Here is a 21630-nt window from a genome sequence, read left to right as displayed (position 1 = left end):
TTCAAATTGATAAAAAAATGAAAAAATCATAATTCAAGACCGACCCGAATCCGAATTTTATAGGATTAGGTTTCGGATTTGGTTTTAGGGATCCAAAAAGATTAAGATCAACTTAAATCCGAATTCAAAATTCTCGGGCTAAGTGTGGACTCGAACCGGGTCGTTTGACGCCCCTAAAATTCATCCTATCGTGTAAATCCATCACGAAACTGTTCTATGATTTTAAAATTTTAGGCATGCACTCTCTCTCAGGGGCAGCATTGTCAATTAAGAATATTCATTGCCGATTCTGTAAATATTAGAATATACGGTACCCAAATATTAAATAGTAAAACTTTCAGTCTTCAAATAACAAATTATAATAGTTGATCTGCATGTGCATGGGTTACGGTTTCTGCCTATAAAGCTCTAAGGTCTCACACCGAAAACCCTAGCGCCGAAGAAGCAAATCCAGCAAACCCTAGAGTCTCCTTCTTCGAAGATCCAACAACAATGGCGGAAGTCGAACCAGAGGTCGCGACCGCACAGGTCAAGAAGAGAACATTCAAGAAGTTTTCCTTCAGAGGAGTTGATTTGGAGTCTCTCCTCGACATGCCCACCGATCAGCTTGTCAATCTCTTCCAGGCCCGTGCTCGCAGAAGGTAACACCGCTCTCGCCGAGACATGTTCCTTTTGTCTGTCTATCTTTTTGTTCCTGTTTTGCTGCGACATTAGGGTTTTGGTCTGATTTTTCTCTCCGTCCGCGGGTATGGTGTAAGTGCAGGTTTAGGAGGGGTCTTACCAGGAAGCCCCTGGCTTTGATCAAGAAACTGCGCAAGTCGGTAATTTTGCTAAGCCCTTTTCGTCGGTATTAGGTTATAGTGATTGTGCTTTCTGTTTGTCTGGATGGTAATTTAACGATCGTTAATCGCGTTATTTTGGTGTATTTAGGGCTACAGAAATCTTTGTTTTCTCTTTTGGAATGATCTGTTATGTTATTCAGTTGTTTGGTTTGTTTATGTTCCAAGGAAATCATTATATGATGCTGTTATTTTTTAGAAAAGGGTTGAACTTTAGGACCATAAGAGATCTTCCTTAGCTTTTGAGACAAAGGCTTTTTGATCATATAGTAATGGAAGATCATGAAAAGTACTTGTAGTGTCAACTGGTTTCTTTTGTTGTGGTTAGTTTCTGCTCCCATGATTTTAACTTACCCTTTCACATATGTTGCTGCTGCTATCAGAAAAAGGATGCACCTCTAGGCGAGAAGCCTGAGGTAGTTAGAACTCACCTTCGCAGCATGATCATTGTTCCCGAGATGATCGGAAGCGTGGTTGGTGTGTACAATGGAAAGACTTTCAACCAGTTTGAGATCAAACCCGAGATGATCGGTCACTACTTGGCCGAGTTCTCCATCACTTACAAGCCTGTCAAGCACGGTAGGCCCGGTCATGGTGCTACTCACTCCTCAAGGTTTATCCCTCTCAAGTGAAGAAAACGTTTTCCGTGCTCAATTAGACTAGTTGCTTATCTTGCTTTTGGATGCTTAGACAATGTTAGTCGTCTTCAAGGTTTTATGTTTTCAAACTCCGAACCTTAGATTATGACAACGTTTGGTTTCTTTGTTCTTGCTTTAACCTATGCTTGCCCTGTTTCAAAAAGTTCTTCATTTGGATTTTAGATGTCTCCTGTTCTTGCTTGAATGTAAATTACAACTTGGTGACAAGGGTACATGGTCATATGACTCAAGCAAATGTTTGATTCAAAGCTGCTCTTCATTACGTTAGGCCACATTGATAGAAGTATGAACAAGTTCGGTTTCTGATTCATCTGAGTCCCATTGTTCATTGTCTGAAGCAAAATCTGTCTCTGAGTGAAGCCTATGTGCCACAATTTCATCTTCTTCTCCGTTATCTTCTCCCCCGTCATTCTCGCTGTCATATGTCTCTAGATATGCATCGTTGTCGTTGTCGTCGTCTTCCTCCTGCAAACCCGAGAAACACCAGTCCATATATGATCTTTTGCAACAAAACATTCAGTAACAGAAAAACCAAGGCTATACATGAAAACATACGTCTGTTTCTTCTGCATCTTCATCGCCGGATGGATAATCCAAGTCTAGTTTGTCGTATAATTCTTTGTCTCCCTTCTCTTTCACAACGTCCATTTGTCTCTGACAGCCATACAAGGGATTAGGATCTCGGATCAGTAAACGTTGCAAAAACGAAACACCATCTTGGTTTTAGGATCTATAAATGATAAAGATGAACAAGCAAAAAAGTAATGTAAATGAAAAAATCCCTTACGATTTCCGCTCTCAGCTGCTCTGCTCTTGAATGCAAGGCCGAGATGTATTTTATAATACCCTGGTTGAACACAAAGGATACAAAGATAAGCAGATGATAAGAATCCCCCAACAAGAAAGTGGACGCCTTGGCAGATTTTCAATACAAACCTCTCGTCTTTGGAGCTCAATGGAACGAGCCAAAGCCTTCCTCTTTGTCAGAAGGTTTCTCGGCCTCAATGTGGATGGTCGCTTATAGTCTTTTCCTCTGTATACAAGAATGACATAGCCTTTGGAGACCTTGTCAATAGAAACCAGGATACCACCACTCTCAGCTTCAAGGGCTAATGCTATTTTCTTCACATGGTCAAAGCTTTTAGCCTTCACAAGAATTTTCACCAGCTCCCGATATTTCCAGTGTAAGTGCATGTTCTCCACCGTACCATCAAACACCCCTCGACGACCTGAAACAAGAAATCCAAGCTTGTCATAGAGTCCACATCCCTACAGAGACACATCTGTAACTACATCCTTAAACGTGCTGTGGTATTATGTGTAAATGACAGTTTACCTAGGAGTAAGTAAGCTTTCATTCTCAACCCAAGTTTGCGGAACATAAATCTCTCTTCATCCGTTATGCTTCCTGGGTCTGCTCTATTCTCTGCTGGCTTTAGAAATGCCTCCACCTTAGCCAGTTCCCGTTCAGCTTTCAACAACCTTCTCTCACCCTAAAAAGTGCAATAGAAACTCCACTTAATCAAAAGTTTATTTTAATGATGGATTCAGGGAGTGTTTTACTTGGTGGTGACAACAGGTAAACAAGGGCCAAAGGCTGAAAGAAACTCACAAAAGCAAGTTTCCTTTCCAGCTTCCTGACAAGGTTTGCATGCCTCATCTTTTCAACCTCTTGCTTCACTTCCTCCACATGATCATCGTTGTCCAGATCCTTTCCCCACTTTCCCGTCGCATCGAGAGTTTCCCCAAGAGTACCGGCAGCAACAGGTTCTTGATTAGGTTCTACACGTGGGGCAATCAGACCCGATGATGCTCTTAAACGCGCCTCTTCCTCTTCATCCTGCAAAGATTTTGCAAGTCTCTCCTTCTCCTGTAACGCTTCAGCTACTTCTCGTGACAAAAAATCCTTTCCCCTGTAGAACACCAAGAAGTCTTTGTTGCTAGAGAGCAGCATACCTCCTGTCAACCTCTGCAGTCACTTGTCAAGAACATGACATCAACCATCATGCATGGAATCAAGACATGAACAAAAATGTTTGGAACAGACTAGGATGTCTTCATTTGGATACATTTATCATTGAACCTTCCTTTCCACTGAGATTCTGATGGGAGATGCTAAAAAAAGTCCAAGAAATTTCAAGACGTTGGTTTTAATTCTTTTATAGTTTCCCTCGGGATTTCATTCCTCAGCCTTCAATCTTTCTTTTTTGCGGGCTATCTCATTATAAGAAGCCAGGAAAGAATCTTTCTTTTTTTTCCTTCAAATTATTTTTCTTTTCACTCTCTAACCAGCAAGCCAATCTAAAACTTGCTTCGAGCAGAGGCATGCAATTTTGCAAAGATGAATACATTAGGTATTTAGTCATAGTTTACACACTAAACAGGGAATATCTGTTACCTTGAGATCTTCAGCCATTCTCTCACTGGTCGTCAACTGTACACCACGTTTAAGGGCAACCTTAGCAATAGAACTCTTCGCCCATAACTTAACCATGGCCGTAGCCAAACCATGAAGTTGTCTACTTCGGCCTGAAGATCAAAAGATATCTCATTATTCAAATTTCAATTATATTATCCGGGTCCAAACAAGTCAAAAGGGAAATCCAATACCTAAAGCAAAGTGTGGAGGGATAACTCTGGCAAGCCTTCTCAAAGATGTTCCCTCATTTTGTCCTAGACTTGCCCTCACTCCATAAGGAAGTACCCTGAAAGGGGGCTTGTAACCAGGAATGACCCCTGGAAGCATATCAGCATCTACAGGTAATGGATTACTTCCCTGCCAGTCCATGTACCTAGGGCCAAGACCTGCTAACAGTTTATCTACTTCAACTTCGTAATCTACTTCCGGTTGAGATGCCTCGTCTTTCTTCCTCGCAATGGTTGTCTCCTTGTCTGGTTGAGGAGGATGCACTTGTTTATCAGTGCTATTCGTTGAATTTGTTGGTAAGGAAGGACGACTGTCTCCTTGTCTGGCTGAGGAGGATGCATCATCTTCTCTTTTGTATATTCGTTTGTTTAGTTTCACTGATTGAACCTCATAACTGACACCTCGGTACAATGAGATAGAAGTGCCAGACCTCCAAATCACCAAACCACCCGTCTTTCTCTGTCACAGCAAGAAAAAAAACCCTTTTGTTTCAGTCCAATTGTTGTGAACATGGAAAGGACATCTAACAAAACGAAGACATTTTCCAGTTGTCGGAAAGAAAAAGATCTGAAAGCATAAAACCGAAATTGGCAGCACTGAGTGTACACATTCTTGTTCAGGCAATGATGCACGCTGTTTAAGGGAAACTTGGGAACAGCAGCATTTGAAAAAAGCTCATACAATCATGAAAAGTTCAATAGAGTTTCTTGAACTTCGAAACCTAAACAAGATAAGGGTCTTCCAATCCATTGCTTCCATACTCCTTTGTCGGATGATCTTCTAATACACTGCTAACGCTATACAGAAAACCTTTATAATCTTTGCAAAACAGATTTCAATTTATACTTTCGTATTATAAATTAGCTACTGTAAACTAATATAACAACCATTATAAGCTAGGCAAACCAAAATTTTGCAGACAAAAAACAGGCCTACTGTAAACAACAAGTAGGGTTCATAAGAAGCAAACCTCCAAAATCTCATGCATCCTTCTCATGTTAAGTGCACATGCTCCTTCAACTCTCAACCTCACAATCTCCGAGCTCTTCCACTTCTCGTGAATGGCATCCACCACGGCCTGAGTCACTCCTGCCCCCTTAATCCTAGTTCTGCTCTTCGTTTGAAATGTCAAATTCCTCAACCTCCTCAGTTCTGACTCTGGAAGAGTCATATCCGCCAGCGAGTACCGACTCTCCTTCCTTGCCGTCCACTCTCCTTCTCTATCCTTCTCCTTAGAACTTACCTTCTCCCAAGGAAAGCTTACCTCTCCATTTCTTCCTAAGACATTTTCTACACCCAACGGTGATTCCTCTGAGAATCCGCTTCTCCCACTCGGCAACATTCCTTCATCGACGTAGAATATGTCCTCCACCGATCCTTTCTCGACCGTTTTCTCATGTTGGGGCTCCCTATCCTTGACACTGTCTTCCATGTATCCGAATTTCTTCAACTTCTCCACAATCTTCTCCATTGTACTACTTCCACCATCATCACTACTACGACTGTTACTATCACCATTCGTGACCCCTAAACCCGAAAAGTTTCTACCTTTTCGATAATCTAACACAACCTTAGTAGGCTTTCGCTGATTACGTTTCTGGGTTCTGTTCCAATTATCTAACCAATCACCATCACCATCACCATCCCCAGAGCTACCATTATTACCACTGGCTGATAATCCTTGCACTTTCTTCACAGGAGAAAAATTTAACTTCCTCTGACTTTGATCGTTAGACATACAACCGTAAACACCGTTACAGGGTCTGAGTGGAATTGATGAATTGTACCTTAAGAACTGGAGAGGACTGGTTCCATAGAATTTGCAGAAGGAGCTTGTGGGGCAGAAATGGTGACTGGGGTTCATCGCAATTTCTGAGATTAATCCCTTCAATGACTATTCACTGATTCTGAAGAGAGAAGAAACCATAAACAAGAAATTCTCATACAAAGTTTCTACAGAATTTCAGCTTTCGCTTATTCGTTCAGCTACGAAGCTTTTTGCCATCTCGCCATGTTATCCATGGCGGGGAAGGGGTCGAAATATCTAAGGGGCTGTTTGGATACGTGGTCTTCCATAACCTAACCCTATTAAAGATAATGGCCCCGGAACATTTTAGATATCAAACCCAAACATGACCCAACCAATGTGCGCATTGTAGCATGAAAACAAGACGACCGGCTAAAATGCACTCGATGCCGGATCCATTTTCCTCGTTCAAATTCTCGGTACGGAGACGCACTTTTCTCGTTCATTTGTTCTTCCTCAGAGCGGCTATTTTGCTCACACAACTTCTCAGCTCTCTCTATCAGGTATCAAATCTCTGCCTATTTTTATTATTATTTGCATGAATTTTTTCCCAGAATTCTTGTGATTTATCTGAAGATCTTCGTTATTCGTGGGAATTCGATGCTTTTTTTTTTAATTTTTCGTTGGGGGCTTGGAGTTTAGCTGGCTGTTTAACAGCCCAGTTGCTAACTCAAGACGAATTATGAGCGGAACAGGGAAAATTGGAATTCTGATGATAGATGGGATCAATTTGATGAGGGTTCATATTGGCTTCGAGAAAGAGACGGAAAAAAATTCAGCCTTTGATGCTTTGAAATGGTGGATTCAGGCAGAACCGAGGGGTTTTCAGGAACAATGAACACTGAAAAACAGAAGGGTTGGTTTGGTTGTCTGTCCTAGAGTTATGGATGGTCCTTGTAGATAACAAAAGTGGAAAGTGTCAGAAAACGAGGTTTCCATTATTTGATTTGTGGGATAGAATCTAAGACAGACACACTGTTGATTGAATTTCCCCCTTTGGGTTTGTTTCCAATCTGTCTTCTGTAATAAATTTCACCGATTTAAAGGAGGTTTTCTTGTGTTTGTTGAGATCGGAAAAATTAGGAATGTTGCTACCTTGCCGGAAGCTATGACTCAAATTTTACGCAAAGACGGATTCAAATTTCTCCGGGAGGTCTAAGATGCCACCTCCTTTTGAGGAGAAAGGAATCTTTTCTTGAATCTGTTAGGGTCTGTTTGCATTTGTTGCGGCGAGTTATGTGAAAAGTTGGAGCCTGCATTCGTGTTACAGAACAAAAAATTGCAGAGGTTATCCGATAGATTGTTTGTCTATCTGTTGTCTTCTTGTCTAGTGTCGGTTACCATGCTTTCTCCTTGTTACGATGTCGGTACATCTTTGTAAATCTTTGGTAGTTGGGTTTGAATACATGAAAATGCTATATAAATTTGGGGATGATTGATATGAAGCGCTACCGGAAACCGGGGGAAAATGTGGAAATTACTGTGATCTATGACTCCTTTTCTTTAGCCGAATCATCGTCTTCTGCTCTGATAAATGATTTGAACCCTGGTGTTTGCCCTTGCCTATGCCTTCATCCTCTAAAAAGATAATATCTATATCTCAAAATCTTGATTTGATTTCCCATGTTGTTCCTCTGGTGACAGATGAAGCATGTTTTTGGAAGTGGAACTGAGAAGGGATGTGGCTATGTGCACTGGACACTTGAGTGGATTGATTCCACACCAACAGATTGTGCGTAGACTGCTTCAAGATCTAATGAGCGAGAAAGCGTGCGAGGAACACGGGTTCTATCTTGCGGTCACCAGCCTGAAAAACATCGGGAATCCGAACCTTCTAGAAGACGACAATGGCGGCGGCTGGTCTTACAGACCCGTCACGTTTCCGGTCTCGTTCACTTGCCGGACGTTCTTGCCCAGGAGAGGAGAGGTCTTGAAAGGTGTGGTCCAACGGGTTTTTCGGAATGGGGTCTTCATAAGCTGCGGCCCGATCAGATACGCTTACCTCTCGGCCATCAAAATGCCGGGTTACCATTACCTCGACAGAGACGAGAATTTGTGTTTTCGGAAAGAAGATTGCTCGAAGATCGAGGTGGGCGTCGTGGTGCGGTTCAAGGTGTTGGCGGTGAGGTTCAATGAGAGACAGAACAAGAAAAGGAACGACTTTTACGTGCTTGCGACCATTGAAGGCAAATCGTTTGGACCCATCTCTCTTGCAGGACCTGATGAACCCTACATGTGATTCTGTATATATATATATTCCCACAAGACAAACCCTTTCGAGTCTTCGTATGTTTTTTTAAGATTCAGTTTCCTATTGGTTTTTATGTACTTCGTTAAACAAGTAATACACACACACATATATATATATATATATATGAAGAATATGCAAAAAAAAAAAACTTAATAGATTAAACGATGAGAGATGTCTTAATGATTCTCTGAATCAAAAAATGTGAAAACTAGGGGTGGACATTCGGTTCGGGTATTTCGGTTATTAACCAAACCGACCGATATATACCCGAACCGAATAAAATTAAATAACTGTTTGGTTAAGATTTTTTAAAACCCGAAATTAACAAAACTGAACCGAACCGAACCGATTAAAAATGATTAACCGTTTGGTTATAAATTTTTATAAACCGAATTAACCGAACCCGAATCGAACCGAACCGTTTATATATCTTCATTTATATATATTTATATACATATATGATTGTTTGTATTATTGATTTAATCATTGTTTTATTATATTTTAAACGTATTTTATCATTGTTACTATTGTTTTTAAAGTCGATCTTTATTTATTTAATAGTTTTATATCAAAATATAAATTTAGATATTACTATTTTATATGTTAAAATAATTATGATAATATTTTATATTATATTTTATTTGAATATTTTTAATTATAAATAAATTGATTTTTAAAATATTATAACCGAACTGAACCGAATCTTTATTTGGTTATAGTTTGGTTATAGTTTTAAATAGACAAAACCGAGCCAAACCGAACCGAAACCGAACCAAACCGAACCGAATAAAATTAATTAACCGTTTGGTTATGAATTTTAATAACCCGAAATAACCGAACCCGAAATAACCGTAACCGATTAACCCGTAACCGACCGTTCGTCCACCCCTAGTGAAAACCATACTCTAAATATTTCTTCCATCACCGTCATATCTACAGTTTTCATGAACATTTCTTTCATTTTTTTAAATTATTTCCCAACGATCTTTTAATACCCATAAATTGTAATAAATAAAGATTTTGTATATTTTTTACATATGCAAATTCATACTTGTTTAAAAAAATCAGTTTCTTTTTAAAAATGTAAAAAAAAATTTACATATAGACCTAAGTTTTGTATGCAAAAACAGAGAGATTTTGCTCATTATGAAGGCTAAATGAGTTTGAATCCGATCTACATTCCAATGAATAACAGCAGGTTTTGTTATTAGGGAATCCCAATTATTTGCGGATTATCATAGAAATATATTACAAAATAATAGGATGTGACACATAAATTGAGCAATAAAATTTTGAAAAAATCGCATATAAATATCTAAATTTTTACAAAAATCTCACTTAAACTATAAAATTTTCATATAAATACCTGAATTTTTCTAAAATCTTATATAAATACTTAAACTTCTGAAAAACTTTCAAATAAATACAAAATCTATTAATGACATCACTTATTTTTATTTGAAAAATACCTGAAATTCATATTTAGTTAAAAAAAAATTAAAAATCTAGGTATTTATATATAATTTTTAAAAGTTCAGGTATTTATATTAAAATTTTATATTTCAGATATTTATATAGAATTTTTATAAAAGTTTAGGTATTTATATGTTATTTTCTCTAAAATTATAGAATAAAGTTGAAACTTGCTCCTCGTAATAGGAAAAATAGGGTGCAATGATATAATGGCCATGAATGAAGGGGTCCATGAACATGCACATGGTCTTGTTTCCCTGCCCCTCTCATGGGTCTTGAATTTAATAAATTCCTCCCACTTTTAAATTTTTTTAAAAAAAAAAACATAATCATTCGCAAATGGTCAACTCACATACTTATATGAAAATAATTGGATGATGCATAATTTGTATAATCCTTTTTCGATATATATATATTAAGGAAAAAAAACACAAACAGCAAACGATTTTATTGAAGTACAAAGATCACAACTAGACATTTGGACGACATTATTATTATAACACACAAAAGAAACGACAAAGAGGCAGACTAAAGGACCAATACATGCATACATACATACATGCATGCATACATACATACATACATACATACATATCCATGTATATGTACGAAGATTGGTCATTATATCAACCAGACACACACATGTTCGGCAATAAATATGACACAAACACAGAGACTGTAAGTTTCTCTCTTATGTCCACATTACAAATTGTCCACATCCTTATAGTGAAAATACTATACCTATCTTAATTAAAATTACAAAACACAGAGGGAAAAAAAAGGTCTCATAAAATCAACAAAAATACAAATAAAACTTTATAATAAAACCCCATATTGTATTCTTCATTGATCTGATGATCACGACAGTTCTTGTTGATTCAAGATCTGTTCTTGCACTTCTCCATAGCTCTTGGTGCTGAAATCAAATCAGGAAAAAAAAAAACACATTAGAAGTGTTTCGATTTTTTTTTTTTTTTTGATAAATTAAGATAGAGGATAAAGGGAAGAATACGTATACCAAGTCCGATGGCTTCAGATCCTTTCATAATGCGCAAACGTTTGCACGATTCGACAAACATTCTGAAAAATAAATTCGGGTTTTGGCATTTAGACGTCGGTCCATATATATATATATATATAATATGATCATTGATATTTCAACATCGAGCAAACATATAATTAATTGCGTTTTAGATAATGATAGCGATAATAGTTTCGGTATTTGCCAGCTATAAATGAGCTACCGTTTTGACATGTTCAAGATCATATCTCTTGTCCTATATATATATATGCCAAACAACGGAGAGTTTGTGTGTATATATGTTCACATGGAATTTCTTGACTATATATATTATTATAATAAAATGAAATAAATGGGATTTATATTAACAATTAACAAAAAACGAGAAATGATAACTCACAGCCAAGGAACATCGCCCACGAGCATCCAGTCACCGTCCTTGTCTTCGTAGGTTGGCACATACTCGGAACTGTTCAGCAGATCCATCAATTTGCTCTCGTTCATGAAATCTATCATCCCTTGTGCTCCATAGCTCCCTACAAAATATACAATTCACAATTTAATCTTCATTATATATATATATACATATATGCGCATGCATGTGTATATACACAGAATTTTATTTGTTTCTCCAAGTATATATGAGAGGTTATATTCCCAAGACACATGGTTACGTACATGTGATGCATTCATATGTACATATATAGTATATGTATATGTGTGCGTACGCATGGTGAAGGAGCTAAACATTTTGTATGTATATATGCATGCACGTGTATATACACAGAATTTTATTTGTTTCTCCAAGTACGAGAGGTTGTATTCCCAAGACACGTGTGGTGAATATAAACCCCCTTACACATACGTGTGCGATATGTGTTCATATGTATGTATATATATATATGTGAGTGTATGTATGTATATGCGAGAGTATATATATGTACCCATGGTGAAGGAGCTGAACATTTTGGCCAAAGCATCAGAGAGATCTTGGTAGCTTTTGTGCATCTTGAGGTCGACCTTCCTGAGATAAGGAGCTCCATCCATGGAGACCTTCACGAAGGCTGCTGCCGCCTTCTCCTCCTCCTCCATGGCACTGTTCTTCTGATTAGCCATCACGTTCTTCCTGTAGTTCCTCACCGGAGGCCAACCCACCACTTGTGCCCTACATATATGTACATACAATTAACATTATATCATACATATATATATATAATTGTTAGTATCATGTTCCATAATTGATGTATGTTAAAAACCATTCCATGAAAAAAAAAAAAAGCTGTTGATTGGAACAAATTGTCGCTCAAGATGAATCATCATATATGTTAGAAAAATAAAATAAAATATTATTACACAACAGACAAGTAACGTATATTTTTCATGTCTTTTAAAACCCTCAAGATTGAATATTTTAAACTTAAATAAAGTGGGGTGAAATATTATATCATTCAGAAGTTGTGTAGATCCGGAGATCCGTTATTCATTTTTCTCGGTTCCACCATTATTCTTGAAGCGAATAAATTTAAACTTGCGGTTTAGGGTTTATATATGAAAAAAAAATTAAGTTTGATTATATGATTGTGGTTTCTGTTTAGCCTTCCATTCTTGAAATCTACGGTGAATGGAGATCAAGACTTTGTATAGTTACCCAAAAAAAAAAGATTATGTATAAGTGAAGTTTTTTTATGAAGAAAATTAAAATATCATAATATAAAAAAGAAAAGAAAAGGGCATACTTAGAAGGAGGCTTAGCAGGATCCTTAGAGACCTTGGAAGCATTGGTGAGATCCATAACTCCTTCCTGCTTGTTTGTCTGAAGATTGAGTTTCAGATCAACTGTCTCTGAGAAACCTCTCTTATTCCCCGCCGCCTTTGCAGAGCTCTCCCCCTCTCCTCCTCCTCCTCCGCCGCCGCCGGGCAGGCCGAGACAGAGCTCTGTCTCCTTCAGATTCATCGGTTCACCCTTCATGTCGGTGGTGGCTCTTCAATGGCTGTTTCTCTCTCTTTCTCTCTCTCTCTAGATGTGGATTTGGTTTTGGGGTGTGTGGGTGGGTGGGTAGAGATTTTTGGTAAGAGGGGAAGAGGGAAGGGAGGGAGAGGAGGACAATAATATAAGGGAGGGAGAGAGAGAAGTGTGTGTGGGGGTCTGCCTGTTGTGTATGTATTCGCGTATGGGCATGTGCATGTGCATGTACATGCCATTGCTTCTTCTTCTTCCTTTTGTTATGTGGGGTTCTTGACACGTGGGCTTATATTAATATTAGACCTTCATTTCTATTCACCACTTATAATATGTATGTATGTATGTATGTATGTATGTATGTATGTATGTATGTATGTATGTATGTATGTATGTATGTATGTATGTATGTATGTATGTATGTATGTATGTATGTATGTATGTATGTATGTATGTATGTATGTATGTATGTATGTATGTATGTATGTATGTATGTATGTATGTATGTATGTATGTATGTATGTATGTATGTATGTATGTATGTATGTATGTATGTATGTATGTATGTATGAGGAAAAAACAATCATCGATCTCGGCAATTGCAATCGAGTTAGCTAGAGGACATTTACCTTATAAAAAACATATATCATACAAAATGATGCAATTTTTCTATGATTTTTTGTGAACAATTTCCTCTATTGGAATGTAGATTTTGATATACGTCTATGTATATGTATTGTATTTGTAAATAATACGATTTGTTTATTTCCGATTTTATTATATCACTGACTCCTATGGGCAACTGTTCATCGCATGTGAATTGGGCGGTAAAATTCCGTTAATCGAATTTGGTCAACATTATAATTAAATACGGTCTTCTTTCTTTTCCATTTTTTAATTTATTAAACGTATATCTTAATGAATATTTAGATAATTAATAAGTCCATAGGTAATAGAAAAAATGACAAAATGAATACTCGTTTTGACAACAAAAATATACACTCTTATATATAGATTTATCTTTATACAAAAATATATTTTATGTATCAATTGAAGATAGTACGTCGTTGGACCAAAACACACTGATATTTCTATTATAAAAAAAAAACTTTACTACAACTTATCAAATCTAAAGCAAAGTAGCAATCGGATGTTTTTCTACGCATTACTCAAGTGATAATTTTTTCTAGTCGACAGTATACAATTAAATTGAGGGAATATATTTTACAAATATTATATTTATATATCTATATATATATATATATTTCTAATTCCAATGATGTTTTGTTTAAATTTATTAATTTTAGAAATTTTATATTGTGTGCCTTTAATATTTTTAAAGATATTTATTTTTAAGAAAATATTTTCATTTTTTATTTTGATTTGTAAATAATTTTTTGTATTCAAGTTTAATTTGAAAATAATATCAAAAAAATTGAAATTTTTATTTCATTTAAATATTAATAGATAGTCCAATTGTCCAGATAAATCGGTTGAGTAGCCCATGATTCTCTAAGAGGTCATGGATTAATTCGATTCCACTCACCAGTGAACTTATCACTCTTTAAATGGTTTATTTGTTCTACGTGGTTTATAAATTATTGTGTGGAATCGGAAGATTTATCACTATGTCCGAAAGGTTGTGGTTGAGTTCCGTCGTAGCAAAAAAAATACTAATAGATATTAACATACATATGTATTTGAAACCCTAAAACTATCCTACATTAAATATTTGACCATAAAAAGAAATATTTGATTTAACCAAAAATAAAGAAGCAAATAAAGTTTATTCACCTTTAATTATTTAACACCACATACGGAAGTCAACACTCCATAAAATAAAATAAAAAAGCAGTTAATACATGAGTAATCGTAATTAATACTACAAATAATTAATGACAATATTCTCTGTTGAATATTTTAATTGAATCGTGACCATCTTCCCTCGACATCTTCCTGAATTTCCGTGAAAATGATACGACAAATTTGGGAAAAGAATACCGTAAGGTTGTCGATTAATCATTATAACATTCGGAATAAAAATGGACATATATAATTAAATTTAACGTAAAGAAAGATTGTTCCCGGAACCTACCAATCATGTATAACCCACATGATCGAATAATTCGTCCCACATAAAGAGTTGGATTAATGAAATATTAATCTACGTATCAAAATAATTTATTTACTTCAACGAATATAATAAAAGAATCCATATATCATTGATATAAGTTAATCATTGGATGCCAAAAAGATTAGTGCTAATTAAAAAATAAGGTGGACCGTCCATTATAATAAACAAAAAAAAACTAAAAAGCACACGGATTTTGTGGTAAAGTCTCTGAAATTTTCCCACTGTTTTGAGCTTAGGGTTGGTTCAAATAACTTAAAACATAAATAAAATTGGTGGATACTAAATTAAAACTAAACCCAACAAATTACTAAAGATGCTAATTAATTGATTGCTTAATTCATTAATATAGCAGTAAAGATTATTAAGTCTATAAAATTACATCCAATTTGGGTAAATCAAACGATAAAACGGAAATTGCAAAGCGTATTTTACGACCCGAGTTCGAGTCTTAAATTGGGAATGGAACGTAATTCTAATCACATGATTGGCTCTCGACTGCGGGATTGATTTAGACCTCGATATTAGATACCCGATTAAAAAAAGTCTATAAAATTAAGGGTGTAAAACGGACCGTCCCGGCCCAGCCCAGCCCGGACCGTCCCGATCTGGAAAATTTTCAGCCCAACCCGTTTTTTAGTGAGCCAAAAATAGGCCACCCCAACATCGTCTTAACTCGCGAGCCAAATGAGCCGGCCCGCGAACCAAATATATAAATTTTAAAAATAAAATTTTAATACTAAAAAATATTTAAAAATAATTTAAATATTTAAAATATCTAAAATATAATAAAAAAATTAAAATTTTAAATAAAATAAACCAAATATGTAATAAAAATAAAATTTATATATATAAAAATATATAAAAATTTTAAAATTTTAAAAAAATAAATATTTTTTCTGACCTGCGAGCCAGCCCAGATCGTGACGGGTTAGCTCGCCCAAGCCCGGCTCGTGACGGGCTGACTCGTGTGGCCGTTTTTTATGGGTTCGAAATACTTAAGTCCGGTTCGAAAAAATATGGGATGGCTCACGAATCAGCCCCGAGCTGGGCTCATTTTACATCCTAAAATTACACCAAGATTAGTGAGGAATATGGATAGTGGATGGTGAAGAGTGAGAGACAGGTCACATCCAAATGCAAAATGAAATAGACAGACCCAAACCCAAAGCATCCATCTTTGCCTTGTCAACATCCCCCACCCCCCATTTACCATTGTTTCCATCACCCAACCCTCCAAACTCAATTTTTTATTAAATTATTATTTTTAAATTTTAATTGGATTTTCTTAGTTTTTTTTTTCATGAAAAAGGGAGAAAAAAAAAACTTCTTGTAACATCATATTAGACATCTTCCGAACCACATCTTCCTTTTATGCACAAACACCTTTCAAGAGATGATATAACATATGCCTGCTCTTGTCTTGTCCTCTTCTTCTTCTTCTTCTTCTTTATTGGTGGATTCCTTATCTATATATATCTCCTTACTTCAATTCCAAAATACCCTTTTTCTCATTTATATTTTGCATTTATATCTAAGTACCAAGTTAATCAAGCAAATGTATATGTGCTGTTGACATTAATATATACATATACATGTATATAAGAGAATCTTACCTTTAATTGTAATTATTCCTAATGTTGGTAGAATAGGGAACATTGGCTTGCAAACCATGAAATTGAAAGGGCTGGTCCATGACCATATATAGACACGTTTCTTTTTGCTTATAATAATAAGTTTTTCCTTAATTAAGAAAACATAATTGCACATTCTTGATTAATCATATGGCCATTTATATCTAATTAACTTAAGCTACAATGGAATATATATAATCTTTAGGAAGAAAGATTATTTTCGACCCAATATCTCTTTTATGTAAAAGCAACACATATATAATCATATATCAAGTTTCCAATTGGTTTAAGAATGAAATTACGACAAGCATGCGTGATCTAAGATGTGGTTTTGTAGTGGATCAATTTATATATAATTTGTTAATATTATTTCACTAAAAGAGCTTTTATTAGATATGATGCAATTAAAGAGAGTCCCCAAACAAAGCATAAAGTTTATAGGGGAATCAAATTTTTCTATGTATCGTTTGGGCCCAATTCGAAACAGGCATGACGGTCCACTTGTATAATATGTACATATCCCTTAGATTTTTTTTTTTTGTTAAAAAAAAGACAGAAGCATTACCGATTGATCTTTTTTTTTATAATCAGAAAGGTTGGATAAGTCTTCGAACCACTTAATTCTTCTAAATCTAAATTTATTCTTTAATTGCACATCTCGTCCTTTTAGTAGAATCGAATTCAGGATTTTAAAATGACTTTGTCACCCACCGAACCATTGGACCACCATCTAATGTCTTTTAATTCATTGTCATTAATTAATTTTAAACATAAAAAATGAAGTTTGATTGTTTGGACATTGTTCTTCTTTAGTCGAGGAAAGCGTTAGGCCTTCGTACGTGTGCATGCATGCACACAATACAATACACACACTGACACACATATTTGTGTATATATACGTATATAATTGTGTACAAGTAAATTTTATTGATGAGAAAACTCGGCGTTTTGTCTTTATTATCAGAATGCAAAGACATACTTGGATCCTTTCACTGTCACAAATCGATGGACACACGTGTGTGTCTTTCGTTCTACAGCTATGGTGGGGAATTTTCTTCTCTGTTTGCTTTTTGTCCTTTATTTGGACCATGCCCTTCAATGCTCTTGTCGGCAGTCACACGCTTATATATGTGTGTGTATATATATATATATATAAACTTGTATGTTTATACACATTTATACATGAGTAGCTGGAAAGTTTAAGCGGTATCATGAATTTGGTTGTAAATAAGGAGATTTCCTCGGAAATTATTCTACGTATTGCCGCTTCTATGTATGTATGTATGTATGTATGTATGTATGTATGTATGTATGTATGTATGTATGTATGTATGTATGTATCACGCTAAATGTTTTTGGTGGTAGGATGGTGTAGGTATAGTAATCAAATGCATAGTGACAAATATCAAAATTTCTTCGTAATTGTAACAATCCAAAATGTTTAAATACGAAGTAAAAACAAGAAAGAAATATATATACATATATATATATATATATATATCAAATCAAATCAAATTGAATACATTCTCATCCACAACAATTATAGAATACGTTTCGCGTAGGAGAACCAAGCGTGGGCGTTTCAAATATTGAATTAGCCTGACCCATTTGCCCAACGACCCCAAAGTCCCCACCTTTGCCCCCACGTCATTGACTTTGCATGCTTTTCATAATTTCATTTTCTGAATTTTCTCCAAAAAGAATTTTATCTGATGTGAAAAACAATAATAATGCCTCTTGATTTCAGTGTCATCCATTCCATTTTGATCAATCCCAATCATAGTTAATCGAATGATTATTTTTAGCTACCCTCCGTTTCAAAATATTTTTTGTTTTAGATTGTTTCACAATTTTTTAAAAAATAGATCAAAAGTCATATATACCCTTATTTGATGATAAAAATATTACAATTATTAATAATGTATTGGAATTTAGTAGGGATAAAATTGGAAACTATTATAAAAAATGTCTTGAAAACGTAAAACTACAAATATTTTGAAACATAAAAAATAACCTAAAACTATAAATATTTTGAAACGGAATGAGTATAATATAATTCCACCACAACAAAGACGCCATTTCCAACGGATTTATATGTCCGTTGGAAAATTTTCAACGGATATCAACAGCGTTTTTTAACGCAAGTATAGTAAGATATATGGGTCTAACAGCAAATCAACAAAATTCATTACCACAAAGCCAAATTAAAATGGAGAATTCTTGAATCACATATATATAGTTTGGATCCAATTATACATGTAGGTCTTAGAGTACAGCTTTACGAACGAAAAATTATCCGCGGGGTCCGAGTTATAAAATCTTAAATAAACCAGGAAATAAAAAATTAGAACTATCAATATTGGAAAAATCGAAGAAAGAATTGCAGTGAAACATACATTAATTAAATTGTCTGCTCAAGAGAGATCAAGAAGATTCTCAAAATCCAAAAAATGTTTAAGCAATAAATTTTCTTCACAAACCTAACTGTCATAAACATTACACTCTCTCTCTCTCTCCTTGTATCGAATAATTTAATTAAATTTATCTAAAAGATTTAAAAAAAAAAAGAACCCAGAGATTAGGAGACTAAGATAGGGTCGTTATGATCTTAAACAAAAGGTTAACTGACCAACACATGGTATTATGGGGCAAATTTGGTGCCACGACCACCGATTTCGGTGTCCACAAGATTTTGATGTTTTGTTTTATACATACATACATATATATATGTGTGTGTGTATATATATGTACTTATGTATATGCATGGTTTTTCAGATCTGGTTCGATGTTGCTGTCTTGACCCTACGTTGCCTTGAACCCTTCTGTAAATGATTGAAGGTTCACGAGATGACGATTTTCAGACATATCCAGCAAAATTAGGGCAATGCTCTCCGTGGACAATCGGATATCGTTCATTAGGAATACATATGAATTCTTAGATGTTATTTTGGTCATAATTTAATATATATATATATATAAACCGGGAAATGTGTATATATAAGGAAGAAAAGGATGATGAACCAATAATAGAATTCGGGAGAGTAGCATATTGCTAGTATACAAAAAATGAAACAGGAAGATGATAGATACAGATCGATACCAAAAAAGATTCAAAAAGGAGACAAGACTTGTAAATTATTTATTTAAATTGAATATGCACACGAGCGAGGGAGTGCTTTTGTAAAAATAAAAAAAAATAAAAAAAAAAATTAGGACCCTCTTTCTATTTTTAACATTTGGAGTTTTGCAGACCAATCAGACATATGATTTGTGTTTCAACTCCATCTGTCTTCTCAATGTTTTCAAAACTATTTTCTTTTTCTCTTTTCCCATTTTGATGATGATGCGGTACCTCCACATATATATATATATACATATATATATATATATACATATATATATATACACACACATGGGCATACCCATGTAAAAGGTAATGAGGGCATATGCTTTTAATTAAAATCATTAAATGTTCTCATAATAAATTAAATTTGTCTGTACAATGTGACAATGTCCTGATTATACATTATGCCCCGATTATAAATTGTTCTCGTTCTTATAAGTATTTTTTGTGATGGGAATGTTGTTTTATTATGGTAAGAAAATAGAGTATAGTACATGTATGTAATGTGTTAGCGAATCGTTCGACGCATGAACCCCAAGCATATTGACCAGTTTCATTCGTTAATTCAAATATAAAAAAGGTAATTATAATGATCAATAACTTAAAAAAAATTAAAACCATTAACCAATTTTCAATAATTTTCAGGCGGAAAAAAATAATATTTTCCTCATTTGATAAAAGACATTATATGATGGGATTAGAGTTGTAAAGCTCCATCGACAAAAGCAACTAAAGGTTCATCTTTTTTTTTCCCATTCTTTATACATTTATGGAAAAAAAAATGCAGATACAATGCATATATGCCCATTGTAAATATCGAAACCGCATGCGGATTAACAAGATTAAACGAACTTAGTTATGCGTAAATCACGCAGAAGTTAATATTCAATTCGTCAAAAGTTAGCATTCAATTCGTATTAATTTTTAAAAAAAGTATGATGCAATGTATGTATATAACTATATATTATATATCTTTATAAAAAAAAACACTATATGTTATGTATTCATGCATGGGATGATGGACATTGACACACCACGTGGATTTGGTCCCACCGTTATGTATGTTATTAAAAGGAAAAAAAAAACAGGCTAATTCATTTCAGCCCACATGGGCTTCACCACTCTTATGTCCATCGCCAAAACATTTGATTCTTATCCACATGGGTCTCCCACTTAATTATATATAAAGTTTTTTTTTTTTATACATTGAGAACCCGTGACTACCTATCCTTACAAACGAAGATGAACTGGTCACCACCTACGCCTAACAGTTTTTATGGACCTCAGTCCGCCGGACCTGGCCACCAGGTACGCCTAACGTTCGGGTCGTAGTTGGATTTAGGCGTCTGCGGGTCAAACTCCAAGTCCACGCGCACGAACCTGCAACATACGCGTAAGAGGTAAATCATCCCGTTATGACAGATTGGCAGGCGAAAAAGTTAAGGTTATTGTTCATACGAGATACATCTTATATATATATAGATTGGAAAAAAGTAAAAAAGGTTTTTAAAAAGATTCAGTTTAATAGATTAGTTAAATACTATTTATGATTAAAAAAAATTAAAACTTACATTTTGGTGAGGCTAAAAATATTTAGCATCTAGATATAATGTGTTGAGGTTATAGTAAAATCAATTCAGTACAAATACAAAGGAAAATATATATGTTCAAATTTTATTTATATAAATGTTGATGTAATGCAAATAATACACAAGGAAAAAAATGAGAATTTATATATCTATGTCTATATGTGCGTGTGTATATATATGATACTTATCCTGGAAATCCTCCTCTTTTATTAAAGTGAATATAAAACGAACGGCTAGGATCAATGTTTAGAGTGAGATAAGATCTCAACCGTTGATGAGATTAGAAGAGAGAGAGAGGGAGAGACCGCGTCCATAATGGGCGGCTTAAGGTCAATGTCCCACCTCTGTCCCCTTGTACTGGAGACAGCTCTGCCTCTCCCTTGCCCCTTCTGCTTCCGACATTGTCCCTTTCCCTCTCTCTCTCTCTCTCTCTCTCTCTCTCTCTCTCTCTCTCTCTCTTTAAAGCAATTCATTTGCTTATATAACACAAAGTCT

General features: G+C 35.1%; 4 protein-coding genes across 4 annotated transcripts; 2 read left to right on the top strand and 2 right to left on the bottom strand.

Moving 5' to 3' along the window:
- Positions 1-396: 396 nt before the first annotated feature.
- On the top strand, positions 397-1616 carry LOC104808595 (40S ribosomal protein S15-2-like). The gene is made up of 3 exons (XM_010534301.2): positions 397-641; positions 764-821; positions 1223-1616. The coding sequence occupies exons 1-3, from the start codon at positions 493-495 to the stop codon at positions 1469-1471; spliced, it is 456 nt and encodes a 151-aa protein (XP_010532603.1). The 5' UTR covers positions 397-492; the 3' UTR covers positions 1472-1616.
- Positions 1617-1629: 13 nt separating this feature from the next.
- On the bottom strand, positions 1630-6168 carry LOC104808594 (CRM-domain containing factor CFM3A, chloroplastic/mitochondrial-like). The gene is made up of 9 exons (XM_010534300.2): positions 5116-6168; positions 4109-4604; positions 3897-4027; positions 3111-3467; positions 2835-2991; positions 2435-2727; positions 2286-2345; positions 2054-2152; positions 1630-1963 (listed from the first exon to the last, which is right to left on the bottom strand). Exons 1-9 carry the CDS (start codon positions 6007-6009, stop codon positions 1763-1765), a joined length of 2688 nt encoding a protein of 895 aa, XP_010532602.1. The 5' UTR covers positions 6010-6168; the 3' UTR covers positions 1630-1762.
- Positions 6169-6348: 180 nt separating this feature from the next.
- On the top strand, positions 6349-8317 carry LOC104808593 (DNA-directed RNA polymerase subunit 7-like protein). The gene is made up of 2 exons (XM_010534299.1): positions 6349-6455; positions 7597-8317. Exon 2 carries the CDS (start codon positions 7604-7606, stop codon positions 8189-8191), a length of 588 nt encoding a protein of 195 aa, XP_010532601.1. The 5' UTR covers positions 6349-6455; positions 7597-7603; the 3' UTR covers positions 8192-8317.
- A 1963-nt stretch (positions 8318-10280) lies between these two features.
- On the bottom strand, positions 10281-12777 carry LOC104808592 (auxin-responsive protein IAA14). The gene is made up of 5 exons (XM_010534298.1): positions 12434-12777; positions 11642-11862; positions 11098-11233; positions 10695-10756; positions 10281-10592 (listed from the first exon to the last, which is right to left on the bottom strand). The coding sequence occupies exons 1-5, from the start codon at positions 12664-12666 to the stop codon at positions 10555-10557; spliced, it is 690 nt and encodes a 229-aa protein (XP_010532600.1). The 5' UTR covers positions 12667-12777; the 3' UTR covers positions 10281-10554.
- Between the last annotated feature and the right edge of the window lie 8853 nt (positions 12778-21630).

This window comes from Tarenaya hassleriana, unplaced genomic scaffold (assembly GCF_000463585.1).
Source record: "Tarenaya hassleriana unplaced genomic scaffold, ASM46358v1 Cleome15, whole genome shotgun sequence".
Taxonomy (NCBI): domain Eukaryota; kingdom Viridiplantae; phylum Streptophyta; class Magnoliopsida; order Brassicales; family Cleomaceae; genus Tarenaya; species Tarenaya hassleriana.
The sequence above is the reverse complement of the archived record's forward strand: the minus strand, read 5'-3'. Positions and strand labels throughout refer to the sequence as shown.